At 43.0% G+C, this 18,898-nt stretch overlaps 2 protein-coding genes across 3 annotated transcripts; one reads left to right on the top strand and one right to left on the bottom strand.

Moving 5' to 3' along the window:
- Positions 5,044 to 10,883, top strand: LOC8064982 (ubiquitin carboxyl-terminal hydrolase MINDY-1). Its single transcript, XM_002438957.2, has 12 exons — positions 5,044 to 5,457; positions 5,563 to 5,681; positions 5,855 to 5,961; positions 6,058 to 6,145; positions 7,604 to 8,621; positions 8,747 to 8,801; positions 8,896 to 8,977; positions 9,052 to 9,132; positions 9,221 to 9,325; positions 9,406 to 9,440; positions 9,860 to 10,025; positions 10,568 to 10,883. The coding sequence occupies exons 1-12, from the start codon at positions 5,256 to 5,258 to the stop codon at positions 10,628 to 10,630; spliced, it is 2,121 nt and encodes a 706-aa protein (XP_002439002.1). The 5' UTR covers positions 5,044 to 5,255; the 3' UTR covers positions 10,631 to 10,883.
- On the bottom strand, positions 11,140 to 15,813 carry LOC8065613 (lysophospholipid acyltransferase LPEAT2). 2 transcript variants are annotated; one of them, XM_002437538.2, is made up of 13 exons: positions 15,149 to 15,812; positions 13,990 to 14,170; positions 13,860 to 13,919; positions 13,331 to 13,494; positions 13,174 to 13,237; positions 12,987 to 13,055; positions 12,792 to 12,887; positions 12,629 to 12,673; positions 12,359 to 12,429; positions 12,184 to 12,250; positions 12,056 to 12,106; positions 11,757 to 11,915; positions 11,147 to 11,664 (listed from the first exon to the last, which is right to left on the bottom strand). In XM_002437538.2, exons 1-13 carry the CDS (start codon positions 15,640 to 15,642, stop codon positions 11,518 to 11,520), a joined length of 1,668 nt encoding a protein of 555 aa, XP_002437583.1. In that variant the 5' UTR covers positions 15,643 to 15,812; the 3' UTR covers positions 11,147 to 11,517. The 2 variants fall into 2 exon arrangements, with proteins under 2 accessions (XP_021304518.1, XP_002437583.1); XM_021448843.1 differs by lacking the exon at positions 12,629 to 12,673 and having other exon boundaries at positions 11,140 to 11,664; positions 15,149 to 15,813.

The raw sequence follows: 18,898 nt of genomic DNA, 5'->3' as shown, positions 1-18,898 counted from the left end.
CCGGTGATCATTACTCCTGATAAGGAATCGATCTTTTACAGGTTCATGACCTGCACGAAGCCGAAAATGAACATCTCAAGTCACAAACTGTTAAAGCATATCCACTCTTCCAAGTTCCAACAGATATCATATCAAATCAAACTCACTCTATGGTAGACGAATAACATATTATGGACACTGCATTTCTTGGTGAAAAGGAGAGTTATTTTGTGTCTGCTTGTCTTACTTCTCCCTGTGATCAGCAAGTGAAAGCTAAAAAAGCAGACATGACGCTAAATTTACAGCGAACTGTAGCAGCCGACAGGATTTCTGAGCAGCATTCGTTAATTGGTTAAAGAGAGACGACCAACTTTCCGGTCCTTCCCAACGAGGCATGCATCGATGCACCATCTGATCCTCCCTATTCAGACACCTGAAAAAACAAAATTTAATATCTGCAGCGGAACACGTTTGAACAAATTCTTCGCGGCACAGCGCATCGGGGAGAAAAAAGAGAAGAAGAAAAAGCGATACCGCAGTAGCGTGTAGCGAGCAGAGCGCGGCAGGAGAGCGCGTTTACCTCGGCCGGGCGATGTACGGGTGCCTCGCCGCCTCCACCTGCTCGACGAGACCCATTTAGATCGCGAGGCTCGCGCCGGAGAGGAGGCACGTGCGCGCGGGCTCACGAGCGACGGCGGTGTGTGTGTGGGGGGGGGGGGCGTGGGGAGGGTGGCCGCAACCCGCAAAATTGCAGAGAAGTTGCGGGCGGCGGGCGAGCGAGGACGTCAGGAGTAAGGACGACGACGACGACGATGAGGAGTGCGCACGCAGGCGACGTATCCGCGACACGTTGGAAAAACTGGGCTGGGCCGCATCACGGTGAGTAATTCACGAAATGGGCGCTTTTGGGTTGGGCTTCCTACCTGACGGCCCGGCCAATGAGAGAGAAAGTGCGTACACTGGGCCGCCCCATGGTATGGCAGTACTTCAAGGCCCATGTCTAACACTTCCATTTTGCGGTGCATTAACGATCATCTCTCTTTTTTCCGCTTTTCTTCCCGTGATTTCAAACGTTTTCGCGTATATAGCTTTTATTAGCAGCTCCCGGTGTATTTCAATATGAATTTAGGCCTTGTTTAGATCCAAAAAATTTTGGATTTTAACACTATAATACTTTCGTTTTTATTTGACAAAAAAGTCCAATCATGGAGTAATTAAGCTTAAAAGATTCGTCTCCCGATTTACAGGCAAACTGTTCAATTAGTTTTTGTTTTCATCTATATTTAATTCTCAATGCATGTGCTGCAAAATTCAATGTGACGGAAAATCTTAAAAAGTTTTTGTTTTTAGGGAGAACTAAACAATGCCTGCTGCCTTCAGGAAATGCAGATAGTGGCTAACTTGGGCATTGGTCAGGTTATTTTGGAGACACATACTCAGGAGGTTGTGAGCGCTCTGGTTCGGCTGCGTATGATGAATCAGGCTTTGGGTCATTTGATTGAGGTGATGAAGTTCCAGGCTAGATCAAATTTTACTAGTTTTGGGTGTGTTCATGTTAGGCCTTGTTTAGATCCGAAAAGTTTTTGGATTTTGATATTGTAGCATTTTTGTTTTTATTTGACAAACATTGTCCAATTATGGAGTAACTAGGCTTAAAAGATTTGTCTCGCGATTTACATGCAAACTGTGCAATTAGTTTTTGTTTTCATCTATATTTAATACTCCATGCATATGCCGCGAGATTCGATGTGGCGAAAATCTTGAAAAGTTTTGGATTTTTGATGTGAACTAAACAAGGCCTTAGTAGATCTTGTAATGAAGCCACTCACGAGTTGCCTAGTTTGGGTTATATGTGTACTGAAGGTGAGTGGATCATCTCTAATTCTGTCTCTAATGATATAATTGTAATTGTTGCTAATAATTTGTTAGCCAATGAGTAATGAGAAAAAACGGCTTTAAAAAAAAGCAGCTCTCGGTGTAGCACATGTAGTAGCCAAAATTTGAAATCTATATGTACATGTACTCCATCCACCCAAAAAATACAATTCTAAATTTAAACCGAGACAATTTTTTAAAGAAATTTTAGAAATCTTATAAAAAATAGTGCTAATGTATGTCTCGAATAAGTTTACTATAAAAAATATACTTTGTTATTAATTTAATAGTAGTAATGTTCATTGATAACATACATATTCTTTCTATTTTTAGGACCGATGGAGTATCCCTACCTAGTATAGCCATGTTCCTAAAAAGGAACCGGAATGGAAATGGACATTCGGGGGATACTTTATAATGTGAAAATGTCATTGTTTCCAAGTCAAGAACATGAATGAATATTTTCGAAACGAGGAACTTGATCATGTTCCACGTTTCTGGTTCTTCAATCAAGAGAAAAAAAAAAGGAGGCCCTGTATATGAAAGGACGAGCCGATCGTGTTAACTGGGCGGATTCGGCAAGGCTTTGATAGGCATTGTTCGGCAAATTAATGGACCGTCATTCATCCCAAAGCGCCTTGCTGCTGGAGGCACCATTTCTCTGTCGGCGGGGCGCGGGTCACGTGGTTTTAGGTGCGCGCGCAGTTGCAGCAGCAATCAGCATCAGCAAGCATAATCCTCGCGCCAGCAGACCAGATAATCGACATGGCGCGTGCTGCGTGCAAAGCGGAAAGGGGTCATCACCTCACCTGCTGCCGCGCGCGCTCCGATCCAGTTCACGATCGACGACCACCGCGCGCTCCTTACCGTTGCAACGGCCGGAGATGGATAGCGACTGCAGCGCATGCTATTTTGCTTGGTCGCCCCTGCAGGATTTGGTTGGTATTTTTCTCGTACTGCTTTAGATGCTCCAAGACCCAGAGGAAACGTACTACGGGCTGGGGCGGGGTCCGGGCGCCTGCTGGCTGAGCGAGTCCGTTGGACTTGACGACCACGACTCCGCCAAGCCCCGGATGGAAAGCGCGTCCTCTTCCTTCCTTGAGTGTTAAGAAAGACTCGAGCCAGCGAGCGTGTATCCAAATTCCAAACAAAGGAAACGACGACGTACGTGACGTGCGTCCGGCCGAGATCGATCGATCGATCGATCGGATCCGCTGCGTGTGGACTGTGAAGAGAGGTCGGTCCAGCAACGGCAAGTCACTGTCGTGTCATCTCCTTTTCCAGATGATCATCAGGACTCCTCTATGCTGTGTGCTGCCGTTTGCATCTTTCACTGCTACCTCGTGTCTTCGTTGTCACCTGGGGTTTATGCTCCACTTGGGGGTCTTGGTGAACTATGGCCTTGTTTAGTTCCAAAAAATTTTAGGAAAACGACATTGTAGCACTTTTTGTTTTTATTTGACAAACATTGTCCAATCATAGAGTAATTAGGCTTAAAAGATTCGTCTCGTGATTTACAGACAAACTGTGTAATTACTTTTTATTTTTATTTATATTTAATGCTCTATGCATATGCTGCAAGATTTGATGTGACAGAAAATCTTAAAAAGTTTTGGGTTTTGGGGGTGAACTAAACGAGGCCTATGTTCAAGTCAACATGGGCAGTGCCCACTACCCCTGCAAAATAATTTTCCTATAAGCATTCGTGTATATACTAATCATATTGCGCAAATAAAAGCTACTCCCTGCTGGGTTCTAAAATCATAAATTGTTCCGACTTTTCTATATGTGTGTATATGTTTTTTTACTGTGCATCTAGATGGACTAATGTATATATACATATCTTTTACTATGTATAGTATATATTGGTCGATCTAGAATAGCAGTGATCAGACACACGTCCTAGAATAATCAAGCAAGGTGTATCATCAGTGTTTCAAGTGACATCTATTTATAACATTTTTCTCTTGATTAGGCCCCTCAACACCATTCCAAGACTCTATGCTCAAGCTAAGGTCACGAGCTGTAATGACTCCTTGTCAAAGTTCTTTCTTCCATTTGTCACTGACATGACGGTTAATTCCTTTTAACGATATATGTTTTGTCCACATAGCACCCATGTGTTTTGTGTTTTAGGTCATGGTTGAGGCTACTATATATACTAACTAAAGTTATATGGATCACTTACCTTAAACTACCAAAGCAAAGTTTACTTGTGTGCCACCTTGTCATTGCATGTTTCCTTTTCCTTCAATTTACTAGCAAATCCCAGTTAAGCCAAAGAGCTCCCGAGTGCAATAGTTTTTATTTTCCTATGAGTGGCGCCAAAAGGATCCTCGGTGCAACGAGTGGGGGTAGTCGCGTGAACTTTCGGCAGCTCTTAGGTTTGGTTTATGGCATCACATTATGACAAAATGGAGGACGTTTCCCCTATGTCGTTATAGGTAACGAATGTCGTAGGCAATTAAATCTAGGGAAAGGCTACATTTCATGTGATCGAGAACAAAAGCGCCCTCGTCTTGTCGGCTTCTCGTATTTTATGACATTCCTTTGGTCAAAATCATCGTTTGTCGTTACTCCTTTATTACTAACTCGAGTATCTTCATTTGCCCTATTTGAGACACTCTATCACCTCCACGCTTGCACGCCAACACTAGATTGCTATATGTATCTCATGGTCCACTACACTAGCCATGGAAATCCTCATAAGAGTTATTTTTTCTAGCTATTGAGAAATATGAATAATCAATATGTATCATTTTTTTCCTTAGACATTTGACAAAGACGCAAAGTGCTTGTACTTTCAAAAAGGAAAATCTACTTGGATTAGTCATCAAGTTTGTTAGTTGCAATTGCAAGTCGTTGCAGCCGCGTTGCGGTAAACTTGTGTTAGTAGCAATGAACTATCTACAAGAGCACTACCACCTCCTCAAATATTACAGTACACATCACCGCTAATCATCAAAACTGCAGGCCCTAACTGCAAAACTCTCAGAAACCTCGAAGCTAAGGCACCAATCCAAAAAAAAAACTCACTAACGATTAACGAAGGACTAATCTGCAAAAACACAGGCGGTTACTGTTTTGCTAAATACACCCTCCATTCGCCCACCTTCTCCCAGCCGACCCCCACCCACTGCCTCGTATTCTAGGCCTTGTTTAGTTACTAAAAAATTTCAAGATTCCCTGTCAAAATTTTTTGCCAACTAAACAAGGCCCTATTCCCCTCCCTCCCCATCTCCGCCGTCCTCGCCTTCTCCAATCCACTAGTCGACACCGCACGCGCGCGCGCGCCTCCTCCTGCGGCGGCGACCCCCGCGGCGTCGCCCTAGGGTTAGGGTTCCGGCGACCTCCCTCCCTTCCGCGTCGCGGCGAGCGAACGCGTGGGAGATCCGCACCCCATGTCGTCCGACCCCTCGCCCCACCTCCCCTCGCCGGTGGCCCCGCCGGGCGCGGCGGAGGCGGATCCCCAGCCCCTTCCCCTGCCCCAGCCTACCGAGCCGCCCGAGGTGATGCACCGGACGAGGGCCGTCGACTTCCTCGGACGACGCACGCCCATCGTCTACCAGAACGACAACGGGCCCTGCCCCCTCCTCGCAATCTGTGAGCTCCTTCCCCACCCTCCAGTTCGACTCCGAACCCTCGCGGGTTCGCCGCGTGCCTAGTGTCTGCCCGCGATGTTCATGCCACCGGTGCGCGTTTGTGCAGGTAACGTGCTTCTGCTGAAGAATGTGATCAGCCTGAACCCTGACGAGGGCGAGGTGTCGCAGCAGAAGTTGCTCTCGCTCGTGGCCGAGCGCCTCATCGATCCTAACATCGCCGTACAGGTTCGTCTCTAGCTCTCGCGAGATCGGATGGATTGTTTGTGTTAGGGGTCGATCAATGCGGGAACGGGGTTGTTTTGGGACGCAGCAGCAGCTTGCGGGCTGGAATCTAGTAGTTAGGGTTGCTGGTTCTGGCATTTCTTGGTGTCTTAATGGTTTCGAGTTGCAATTCATAGGACAAGGATGAGGAGTATGTTCGCAACCGGGAGCAGAATGTCGCAGATGCCATTGATCTTCTTCCTCGCCTCGCGACAGGCATTGATGTGAACGTGATGTTCAGGAAGTGCGTAAGGGTTTTTGGCTTGTTGACCAGTTTTTTGTTACGTGCGCCTGTGATGACATGTTTATTTTGATGCTTACTGGGGTCTGTATGTTGCAGGATTGATGACTTTGAGTTCACCCGAGAACGTGCTATATTTGATCTTCTGGATATCCCGCTATACCATGGATGGATAGTGGACCCTCAGGTGTGCTATCTTTCCACATAGCAAAAATGCTATAGGCCTTTGTTATCTTGTGATGTTGCTGATGTCAGTTAGAGTTGTGCATGTCATTTTGTTCCTAAATATTGCACTCACTTTATCATTCTAATCCATCGCCTAAACCATCCGACATAGTTATGAGATAGTTTTTTGTAGTTTAATTGATACAACTGATTCTTTTAGTCCTAGTAGAAAGTCCCTTTGTTTCCATAATTGGGTTATGCCATTGGCTTGGTAGGTCTTTGTGTGTGTGCACGTGCATGCGCAGGCACACACGCTTTTCCAGAATGTGGTATGTTTGCTATCTTATGCAAAGCGATCGTTAGTCTAGGATCCATACCCTGTGACTACCTGCCTCTGTGTTGTTGATTCACTTCTGGTTCGATATTTATGTCTGCCTAAAATTGTATAGTCTACATAATGATCTCTTTTAAGATACTCACGTGTGCAGACCTAGATTATCCACTTTCTGAAAGGACTAGTGCAATTAAAAAAGTAGTTTCCAATTAACCGGTTGCAGCTGGTGCCCTCACAGGGTTGCACTAGGAAAGACTTAAAAGGAAAGTTAATTACTGACCGAATTTATCTACGTAGAGAAGTTGTCCCCTGATATGGGTATTAGGAAACCACCAAAATTTGAAACTGGTTGGTTGTGTCCATCAGTTAGGAAACCGTCAAAATTCGAAACGTGTCCATCAATTTAACAGGCAAGTTTTCTGTTTTTTATTGGAAATGGGATTATCCTCGGTTTGGAAAAAATAACACGCAAGGTCCACCACGTTATCTTGACAAAATATCTGTGAACACAACACAGGTTGAATTTAATTTTGTCTACTACCGCCAATTATACTTGTTCCTTGTCACTTCTGACACATTTTATATTACATATGACCCAAAAATAGTTTTGTTACTTAGCACTCACCTGCAACATTTATCTTGTATTCTCACAACCCACCTGTATTACACGTTGGATCCATTCTGTGTTAGCTCTGCAATTATTCACTACAAAACAGTAGACATGGACAAATGTTTATATGAACAAAAGATCATACATGTTGGATCTGTTTGTAGGTTACTCTATGTATGGGCCTGCCATGTCACGTTCCTCTCGTTATCTGATTCTGGTCGGTAAACTTGTATTTCTGATTGAAATGGTGGTGTTCCTCGCTTTGGAAAAAAATGAATATGTACATGTTACAGATACATTACTTTCTAAGCTTTCAAATTGAAAATCATTAAGATGCATTTAATAGTTATGAATGACCTGTTGCCGGTAATAGGTCATCTCCTTTATTCTTAGCCATTTGATTAAATAGAATGGACGGTCCTTACTAATTTGGTAGTACCCAGTAATTTTTCCAATACAATAGATAAAAAGACAGTTCATTTTGCAACTTGCAAGCCACCTGCTTACCACTGCTGATTCATATTGTCTTTATTTAGGATACTGAAACTGCTACTGCTATTGGATCAAAGTCGTACAATGCTCTTGCTTCTGGACTTGCTGAATTCAAGTCAGGTAAACCAACAGAAGAAAATAAACATGTGGAGGAAGAAACTGTTGATTTTGCTGCCGCAACAACTGCAGCTTTAAAGATTCCGTCTCCCAGTGTTTCTCGTGGGAGATCATTTGATGAACTTACTCTCTCAAACTCAACTGAACCACATAAAAGGCGAGGTGACCTTGAGGAAGAAGAGGAACTGATGAGGGTCCTCAATCTATCCAAAGCTGAAAGTGGGGATGCAGTTGATGGAGAAGTTTCTTTTGACACTTCACATAGTCATTCATCGTCCAACATGGAGGCACCACAAAGTGAGAGTTTTCAGTCAGAAGCACCTGAGGTGGTGGGGGCTGCAAAAAGAGAGGAACATGGCGATCATGCTGTGAGTGATGATGCCTCCATCACAAATGGTGCTCTTAATGGCAGTGAAGTTGTGCCTGAAGAATCCCAAGAAACTTTGACATCTAAAGAACCAGAGGACAGTGGAATAAAGAATGTGTTACCAGGGGACCTTGATATACCCGTTCAATCTTCAGAATCTACTCCTTGTCCATCCCATGAATCCTTTGCTACCAGTGACCACCAACCTGCTGTTCCTACTCTTGTTGAAGGTGATAAAGAAACCTGCAGAGAACAGTTTGATGTACAAATTCATGGCCAGTCTAAAGATACTGAGGCTGCTTGTGACTCGTCAGTTGCAATTTGTGGAGCTGTTCCAGGTCATGCTACAACAGAACTGGATGTGGAAAGTGATTCATTAGATAATTCTGAGCCTCTACCTTCAAGCATTCAGGAATGTGAACCAATATACCAAGGTGAAGAGCACATACTTGGCGCCACAAATATGGTGTATGAAAATCAAGAGCCAGTGTATGAGGGGGAGGTGGTTCTTGCTGAGCAGGCTGACATTACTGGGGAAAGCAGTCCTTCTGTGGATGACAAGGCCACAGAACATCAATGTGAGTTTTGTTTTTTTTTTGTGTGGGGGGGGGGGGGGGTGTTGACTTTTGTACACGTGTGAATCTCTTTGTATAATACGAGAATTACCATATTTGGCTTCATACTTAAATTGATTTATTTTCAGGGGAACTGATTGATAATTTTCTGCAGACCACTGCTAACCAGCTGACTGTCTATGGGTATATTTCTAATCTATGGTTTGAATACATGTTCTCAATTGGATTCTCATTTATGGATTCTCATTTATCACATTGTCAAATTTCAATGTCGCAGTCTCTTCTGTTTACAAGAGGGACTTAACGAAAGTGAGCTTTGTGTCTTCTTCCGTAATAACCACTTCAACACCATGTTCAAGGTATACTAGTTTTGTCAGTATTTGAGTACTTGAACTGGAGCTGTCTTTGTTTCTTATCTATATTTATTCTGCAGTACAACGGAAGTCTATATCTCCTAGCAACTGATCAAGGTTTTATAAGCCAAACTGATTTGGTATGGCAAAGGTTGGATGAGGTATGTTAACTCCTTCTGTGATTATTTTAATTCTCGCTTGAGATCAAAATCTGTACTGATCTTTTTCTTCTCAACTGACAATTATTAGGTTAATGGAGATGGGGTTTTTCTTACTAGCAACTTCACACCATTTAAGGCTGAAACGCCAAGAAATGATTCATGGAATGAACAGCAAGCTATGACGAGTACTGCTGTATGTATAACATCAATAAACTGTTGTAGTTTCTTATTAGGAATTAATGATAACTAGTTCAAATTTATCTTTGTTCACAGGATTATCTTGCTCAATTTGACAACACTTCTGGAAAGTATGTTCTTCCTACTTGTTTTTCTTAATGTGCTTTATTGTTGTTGTGTGTGTACAATATTTCTAGTTGGATTTCTGCAACTATGTGAATCTTGTATGAATGGTACTTTGCAAAAAATGTCCGTCAGTACTCAGTAGGGCTATAAAGATATGCTAGTTTAAGCTATAGTTTTTTTTTCTGATCTGTTGATTGTTGCTGTTAACCAAGCGCCATAACTTTCTTGAACTTCGACTATTTGATGGTTTTGCTGTCACTGTGTATTGGACTGTCGGCTTAGCATGTACTTGAATGACCAATATATGGCTTACTGTGATTTTGAATGTGCTCAACATGCTGAATCATCATAGATGACTCCTGAGTCACTTTGCATGTGTTACCTAAATTCTAACGCTACCACATTGGTCCTCCTATGCTTGCAGCTCTGATCTGGAGCTAGCTATAGCACTTCAACAGCAAGAGTTTGAGCGGCAACCACAAAGGTTTCAAGCTCCACCACCACAGCAGCAGCAGCAACAGCAACAACCACCTCAGACGCAGAACCATCCGACTCAATCCGGCCGATCAGGACTTGTTGTTGGTCCAAGGGTACGTTTTCTTTGTATTAGTGTAGAAATGTGTACTTGCTGTTTGGGATGATCCTTATAGTTTGGGTTCAAATATGACTGCAATCTATTGTCTTGAAATAACCATGTTTGCCCTGGTTTTGAATCCTAAAGTAGCTTCTGTATTCAAACCAGTATGCTATCCCTTTAAAGATTCACTTGTGAAAGTCACCTGTTTTCCCGCGGTACACTATACCAACAATGAATGGGTTACTTCATGCCCCTAAACAGTTAGAAGTGATGGTGTTATGTGACAGCATACAAAGAGGTTGAATGCATGGTCACTTTAGTTTGCTATAATAGACAAAAAGATGTGTTTTGTATGAATCATCTCGTTTTATTGAAGGTGCCAGTTTACATAACATGTTGTGCTCAGTTCTTGATGATGTTTTGAACTCGGCTATCAGTATCGCATGGGCTCTATTGGTCCTATTCTTGTACTGTTCACTTCATGTTTCCTGATTACTGCTTACCACTTCTGTGGCTGCTGACTGATCAGTCTGAACATTGTGATCATCCTTGCAGAGGTCAAACGTCCCACCACCGTCGAGAAGTGAATCGAAGAAAGAGAGGTGCATCGTGATGTAAAGATACCTTCAACAGAAAAGTAGAAGAAAAAAAGAGAGATAAGAGAGGCATTATACTGTAAAGAAATGGTTTCTTTTGCGGAGGCAGTGTCTGCGTTTAGTCACCTTGAGCCATTCCCCATTTGAGCTTCTTTGGTTTTAATTTGTCTGATGTATGTAAATAACCTCAGCGAATAAAGCGTAGAAACAGATGCTGTCAAAGTGATAGCCCCATGCAATGTGATTTCATTCATAGCCCGTGCAGTGTGATTTTATTTGTCTCCCTGTGCAATCGATTGATTGTTTCTCTTCGTTCATTAATCGCAATGCAAATACGTACATCCGTTTTCATCCGTTCTGAGCTGCGAGTGAGGCTTTTCTTGAAACATAACGAGATTAAAGTCGTTTTGCCTTTTCTAAAGTTATGTATCTAGAATATGTTACGTCTTAATACACAGTTTGTATTTAGAAAAGTCATTGTTATGAATGGAGGGATCAAAAGGTTGCGACGGACTAAACAACGTTCAACTCGCCTTAGTGCTACAGCTAACAAGAATGAACAACTTAAGGTTACAGAGTCATTGTTTGTCCAAAAATGTTCTTACAGTTCAGATTGCAAATGCTTTCTATGTGCATTTTTCAGTTCCATCAACAATCTACTAGTCCACCGCGTATCTCACAACAGATTTCCGTAATGACAATATAATAATTTGAACGAAGCAACTAAACAAAATCGACGCACTATACTGGTCAGCCACTTGATGCAACCCAACGCTAAGGGTGGTTTTGTTTCAAAGTGGAGGAGCCCCGGTGGGTATCCCCTTGCATAAACGGAGGGATCCCCTGCCTGCGCCTGGCACTGGCTGCTCCAGCCTTTACTCTTACACGGCATCGCCTTGACTCAGGCATTCAGACTATCTCGATGTACACTTCCCCATTGATCCGGGCTGCAAAGAACGCAATCAGAAACGGGAACCTCCCAAGACACGTCATGAAGTCGTCCCTGCTTATCTTTTCGTCACCATCTATGTCGAACGTCTTGAACAGCTCCACCATCTGTCAAAGGGGTTTACATGGTCAGATGAGTATGACATCATGGTGGCGAAACAGCGCTACGTGCTGTAGCAGAGGAGCAATGGGGATTTTACCTTATCATCAGACGGCAGCAGCATGCTTGACCGCAGGATATCAGCTAGCTGTGCCCTGGAGATCTCAGATGTTTCAGGATCCCGGCACTTCTCAAAGGCGGTCTCGCAGGAACCCTGGAACAATGGCTGCTTCCTCAGGTGCGCGCACCCAACCAAGAACTGCATACATGATACACCTAGAAACCTTAGCGCTAATGAAATATACAGTACCAATGCATTACAGTATCCTTGGTGTCAGTATGTAAAAAAATGCAAAGCACTAAGGCAAATGTAAAATTCAATTGAATTAAGGTCCATACCTGACGGAACGTAATCGATTCCTTGATGCCTAGATCAAAGTAGTGAAATATCTGGAAAAAGAGTTAGAAGTTCAGCAAAGAGGGGAATCCAGTTAAACTAATAGCATTTGTAGATACTGTGTCAGTACCTTCTTGCATAGAGGACTGCAATCCAGGCCAAAATGAGCCCAAAAATCTTCTGCTTTCACACGTCCACTGCAATGTTTAAATGGCGTTATTTATTAAGTAACCATGAAACAATAGAATAACATAGACTAAGTAAAGCTTGATGAAAGTTCTCCATTAAGGAATGAGGAGTCTTACTCATTATCTGGATTCATAGCCAGGAAATGTTCCAATAGTTCCATTGCTTCTGCTGTGCTTACACCATAAATCTGAAAGACATAACAATACAATGCTTCATTCCACGGTTGGTTGTTATAACAGGATAGGCACACTACATACAAGTACATTAACTATTCTTGTAGGAAATAATTCAGCATAATCTACTTTTTATTGCCTGATAGATTTTGAAAACAGCACCATTCGCATACTGCAAACACATGTAAACAATGTAGTTCACGAAAAACATACATCTTTAACCCAAGCCATTTCTACCATGTAATTTGAGCAGTTCACCTGCAAATAGAAAACTCAACTTATTAGAGGTATATTTCCTTTTAGAGAGATGGCCGATGTTCTAGCAAAAAAGGGTCAGAGTCGGGAATTCATAGTTATGCATAGCTAGCCTTTTTACCTTTCCAGCTTCTACTGCTCGTGCCATAATCATAGAATCACCATATGAATAGGAAGTCGGCAAGACATTGAGGGCGCGAGCCATAGCATAGCTGGTCTGCACGAATAAAAAGTTGTAGGGAGAACATATTGTCACACTGCTAGTGAAATGCACAGGATGTTAGACGAGAAATTTATTTGGGTTGAACATACTTACATCCTCCGCAAAATGAAGGGCATTCTCTTGCTTGATCTCAGGAGGGTAGACAACAGGAAGGTACTCTACCTGTATTTTATTAGATGATCAATCAAATGAGTTAATTGTACAAGACACAAGCGCAAAAAAGACATAATAGGTGAGAATTCAGACATTTGTTAGGCCAAATTCAGTAGGCCATGCATACCTCCATGAAATTATGAAACTGGGTGAACATCTTAAACATGAGCTTTAATAATGATATATTCCCCCTGAAACACAAAACATTGTGTAGATAAAATTTTAAAAATGCAGAGGCACAAAGATGAATGTACATGGAAAGAATATCCATAGAGAAAGCTCACCATGATTGATCAAAGTGCACATGTGGATAACGAACAACAACTGGTTGAACAGGGTAGCCAGGTATGAATGCGCCATGTTGGAACGAAATCAGGAATCTCCCATTTGTTGTGGTGCCTTCAGGGAATAACAGGACCCGCGGGAAGCTATTGCAAGCTGCCTTTCTCTGAAAGGACATCCTAGAGAGTATGTACCATATGAACAAATAACTAAAAGACAATCACGTTATTCTAGGACAAGTTGGCTGGTGTTGATTTTAGAACAAATTATGATGTCTGCTGCAAATGAAACTAAAAGGAATCTGTAAAGCAGGAAACTGCAAATAGCTTGTAGATGTCCTTTTCTGCTTGTTACTTTTTCCATATATTAAGTCAATGTATAGCGAAGATATTCAATAACTTAAAGGTTACATAAAGCAATGGGGTGGCTAACATGTGACCAAATACAATGCAGCACTTTTAAATAAAGCCAACCAAGTGACCAGAACATATAATCAATAAAAGGATGAGGTATGCGAGGAACCGTTCTTACCTTTATTTCATTTACAGCAGCCTTCCGAGAAGCTGGTGAGAATCTATCAACATATATAACCTGGAAAAGGCTATCTTAGAAGAAACATGGAAATGTAGACGCTATCATAGGAAAATGGAAATATACATACCTGCATCGCTCGAATAATTGTTCCAACAAATGGTAGGGCATCATGAGACTCGGACGAAACAATGGTTGGGAACAATTCATAGAAGAAGAATATGGGTTCTATGTACGAGATATGATTGGAAACAACAATAGGTGCGAGTTCCCTAGGAGCGGGCCTTCCTTTCTTTCTGATCCAGTGGTACCTGATAAGAAGAAAGTGAGTCCCCGACTAAGATCAGATAGTGTACACTAGCATCACAATAAGACAGACTCTGAGAAAGAGTAGGCATCCAAAAACTCAGATCAACTCAGCATAAACAAGCAGCAAAAGAAGCAGCGCACAAAGAAATTCCATGGCCAGAAGAAAACTAAGTTTTGAAAGTAAATACATGTAGCAAAAAGAAGATAGCACTCATTGTCCATGCTAAAGTTTTGAATCAAATGCTTGTTATTCCTGTGCGAATCTGAAAGCTAACACACAAACAACACCATAGCCACGTTTGTTTTTCCCTTTGCTATATTTCCAGTATAGAGAAATTGCCCACCATTCGGGGCTATTAAAATCATTGCAATGGATGGAAGGACCATAGGAGAAATTCCCATTTGTAGCATGGTACACCCCACAGTTCATTTCAGCATGCACATGCACATGCACATGGCATCTCAGTTTGAACTGTGCACACGCTTTCGCTCTTCAGTTCCAGATGTAAAAGCTAGCTGAACGCATGTACGAATGGTCCAACGGCGGTTTATAGCCCGTTCGTTTCCTGTTGGTCTCTTCAAAGCTGCAATTCATGCAGGTCAGCTTCAACACGCCATAAACACATCTGCGGCACGGACATTCAGCTTCCGCTACAGCATCGTCCCACCAACCACATCATTGAGGGGCTCCCAACAAAACCGCACGTGTTGCGAATCAGCAACCCTACAAATCCAGCAAGCAAACCAACTCGCACCGCACAATCGCGTCATCGACACACAGGATTAGAAAGCCCCATTTCGCCACACAAATCTAATCATCTATTATTTTTTTTATTAAAAAAAAGGACAGGTAGCCGGAAATTAAAGCGATTATTAGGTGCCAGATTAGATCGACAAAATCAAAACGAGACCGAGTTTACGATCCAGACCCAATCTAAGCATGTAACCGCGTCTGACGATCCAGCAAGTGAGCAGCTCACCCGAATGAGAAGAGGATGCAGCGGGCGGAGATCCGCGTGATCCACATGAGCCGGCGGCGCCACGCCGGCATAGGCCCGCCGCCCTCCCGGGGCCTGCCGTGCGTGTTGGCCCAGCCGCGGAGAGCCACCCACGTGGCCGCGTACCCGATCGCGATGGCGAGCCCAAACAGGACCAGCCGGACCGCCGCAACGGGAAGGAGCAGCAGCGTCCTCGCCCACGCGTACGCGCCGCCGCCCCACGCCGGCGTGCCGTTGCGGAACGGGTCGGCGGGGGACGGCGCCCCCCGGTCCCGCGGCGGCCGGTCCTCCGCGAGGAACGCGAACGGGTCTCCACCGTCGTCGCAGCACACGGAGGCCGCCGCCGCCGCGCCGTCGCTGTCGTCGTGGTGGTGGGAGTGTCGGTGGTTTGTGGCGTGCCCGTTGGCGGCGGGCGCGATGGAGTCGGAGAGCAAGGGCGTGGAGAGGGAGGCGGGGGTAGGGCTTGTAGAGGCCATGGAGGACGAGGCTGGCGGTCGACGGAGACGGCGGCGGGGAGGGAAGGGGAAGGGGAGGGGGAGGAGAGGCGAGCAATGGACGGCCGGGAGTTATGGCTTTTATCAAAGCAAAGCGATAGGCGGCAACAAGGGAGAGAGACGGTGTTTTGTTTGTGGTCGTCGTTTCGTTTTTGCTTATTGGCCCCTTGCTTACAGTTTCGGGGGTCGTTTATTGGAAATTTTAGGAATGGTTTCGTTTTCACGGGTCATATCATTCCTTTTAAAAAAAACGTCCACGTGTCTCCATGTGTTGGAATTTGTAGGTACTTTTTTTTGAAATTTTTTTGACCTATTTACATAAAAATACTCCCTCCATCTTACGAACAATGTCATTCTCATTTACTGAAAAATTAAACATTTTTAATTTTAACTAAATATATAAAAAAATATTAACACTCAAGTACTTAACTAGGATACATAACTCTAAATAAATAAAAATAAATATATTAAATGGAAAATTCTATAAAACTAATATAGGTGTTACGTATTTTTGTTTATAAATCTAGGACAAAGCTAAGGAAATTGTGTTTTTAAAAACGGAGTGAATGTTGGATGCATGTTAACATAGGTTAGTAAAGAGTTGCTCTAGTGAACCCGGTAACAGTGACACTGGATGTACATCAAAAATAAAGTCACGAGTTTTAGATAGGTTCGGGCTTTTTGGTGTGTGTAAGGAGGGTATATCTCTATTATATATATGCTTGGATCATACCTATCTTGTTGCAACCAAACTAGCAACTCGGTGAGGGGGTAATGCCCTAATTGATGGTTATGATCGGATTTATCTTTCTATGTATCCTACAATGGCCATGTTTGGATACTCTAGCTTGGCTGGAGGTTAGAATTAGTTTTTAGCTCAGGACTAGCTCTGAACTAGCTTAGCTGAAGACGCGTTTGGATACAAGGGTTAGAATAACAATAAATGTGGCGGATAGGTGTGGCAGTGGATCGATGCAGCGGATCGATTGTCACATAAGAGGATAAGATTGATCCCATGCGGCCTGAGCCCTAAGTTGGAGAAAAAAAGAAATTGTTGTGGGCTCCATCAGAACTAGCGCAAATAACGACCTCTTTAGAGGCATAGTTTTTTTGGTGGGCTAGTTACAAAAAACTATCTCTAGCCCTCCTGTTTGGCTACTTTTGGATTAGTTGAACGTAAATTAGCGTAAACTAGCTCTAACCTCGGAATCCAAACAGAGCCAATATGTATTTATAAGAATTTGATAGCTAAAAGGTTGCTGAATAGGTGATCTATAAAACTTGCAACAATAACTCCATCGAAACTCAAAACGTTAATAACTTGTTGTAACATCCCTAACTAAATAAACCATTTAAGCATAAGGTCAGTCTCAATACATAGTTTCATGGCATAGTTACTAATACTATAAAACTTCTCTTTCATCTGATAAAACTTCTTCATTTAATAACTCCGTCAATTCAGCAATTTTGTTTATATAATACCCTATTTAATACGCATGACACTCTTATAAAATATACATTAAGACTAGTCTAAGGAGAGCTACAACTAGCAAGGACAGAGTACTAAGGGGCCATTGGATCATAGCCTCCTAGCAAGACATCCTGGCTCAGCCGTATGAAATTCAAAACACCTAAGGCTAGTCTCAATGCATGTTTTATGAAAGTGACATGCACATTAAATAGAGTGTCATATAAGTAAAATTACTAACTTGACAAGATTATTAAATGAAGGAGTTTCATCAGATGATAGAAGAATTTATCTGAGCATATATAAGCATAAGAAGAGCTACAACTTAACTAGCAAGGAAAGAGTACTAAGCTAAGTACTCTAGCTAGAGTAGGAATTTTTTTTCTTTTCTTACGAAATAGCAGGGAAATTTTCTGAGTGGCACTCAAGAGGGGAAGGGTGAATTGGATCATTAATTAAGAATTTTTCTAAACTAGCAGATGTCTAGACTTTAGCCTGTTCCTCTTTCATTTCACCGTGGGGAGGCGGGCGGCAGACGCGTGATTATAGATTGTGGACCTCTTTTTTAAAATTTCTCATCACGGACGCGGACGCGGACGCGGCCGGCGACTGGGGCCGGGGTGCCGGTGAGAGAGTGCGATCGCTGTGGCTGGCCCCTCACCTCGCGGGCCAGGAGCAGGAGGGAGCAAGTGGCCTCGTGCTGGACGAGCACCTCAGCTTTTGTGTAGCAGCTTGTCGAACGTCCGGTCGCCGTCCTGCCTCGTGCGAGCGTGACGCCCCAGTCACCACGCACCTGCACCTGTTCCAAGTTTGGGCGGTGCTCGTAGGAATATAGGTCTTGTTTAGGTGTGAATTTTTTTTAATTTTGTTATTGTAGTATTTTTATTTGTTTGTCGCAAATATTATTTAATCATGAACTAATTAAGATTAAAAGATTCATCTCGTGATTTACAGCTGTGTAATTAGTTTTTGTTTTCATCTATATTTAATGCTTCATGCATGTACCGCAAGATTCGATGTGACGAAGAATCTTGAAAACTTTTTGATTTTTGGGGTGAACTAAACAAGGCCATAGTAACTTAACTCCACTTATACATGGAGCTGTCAACTGAGTCATCATTAGCAAAAACTGTGGGTAGGATGCAGATGTAGAATTTTCTGTCACAGTGAATCTGAGGAGCGTGTGAGATTGACAGTCACAGAGACTGCATTCGATCAAGCGGCGGAACATTCCTTTCAGCTACGTCTCACCGTCGGTCTCACGTTTGCTCTTGTTTTCCTCTCACACGGCACGTCTCATTTTCTAGTGGTAAAATAGCAACAACTTGATCGTACGGATCCGGATTAACTAGCTAATTGATCGAGATTCATTAGCTGTTACTCCTAGTTTATTTGGGGAGCAACCTTCGCTCTTCTAATACTAGTACATATATACATGTACTTTTAGGAAAATTACTACTGTATATATTCGTGTGATGTGATGTGATGTGATTATATTATTCATTCATTCACGGATTTGGATGTGGTTGAGATCGGATCGGATCATGCATTGGATGAATGGATCCCAGCCATGCATCCATTTGCGGCATTGCATGTGGAATCTGCAGGGCGGGCGGATCTTGCGCCGTATGTACGTCGTCGCACGCGTTGAGTTGATCGAGCTCCACCTCCATTCTCATCATAATTAAAGTACAAGTTGTTGCGAGGATTTCTTTAATCCTGCTGCATCCACTCTCCTGCACATGAACGCTGGCATCAGAGATATTTTAG

Source organism: Sorghum bicolor, chromosome 10 (genome assembly GCF_000003195.3).
Source record: "Sorghum bicolor cultivar BTx623 chromosome 10, Sorghum_bicolor_NCBIv3, whole genome shotgun sequence".
NCBI classification, from domain to species: Eukaryota; Viridiplantae; Streptophyta; class Magnoliopsida; order Poales; family Poaceae; genus Sorghum; species Sorghum bicolor.
Note: the sequence above shows the minus strand (reverse complement) of the source record. Positions and strands in the feature narration are given on the sequence as shown.

Bases quoted from the DNA above. Each gene is read 5' to 3' on its own strand.
- LOC8064982 (XM_002438957.2), top strand. From the start codon at position 5,256: ATGTCGTCCGACCCCTCGCCCCACCTCCCCTCGCCGGTGGCCCCGCCG. The intron at 6,146-7,603 runs GTGTGCTATCTT...GTCTTTATTTAG, and splicing joins GATGGATAGTGGACCCTCAG to GATACTGAAACTGCTACTGC. The intron at 9,326-9,405 runs GTATGTATAACA...CTTTGTTCACAG, and splicing joins AAGCTATGACGAGTACTGCT to GATTATCTTGCTCAATTTGA.
- LOC8065613 (XM_002437538.2), bottom strand. From the start codon at position 15,642: ATGGCCTCTACAAGCCCTACCCCCGCCTCCCTCTCCACGCCCTTGCTC. The intron at 13,920-13,989 runs GTATGTATATTT...AGCCTTTTCCAG, and splicing joins CAATTATTCGAGCGATGCAG to GTTATATATGTTGATAGATT. The intron at 11,665-11,756 runs GTAAAATCCCCA...CCCCTTTGACAG, and splicing joins TGCTGCCGTCTGATGATAAG to ATGGTGGAGCTGTTCAAGAC.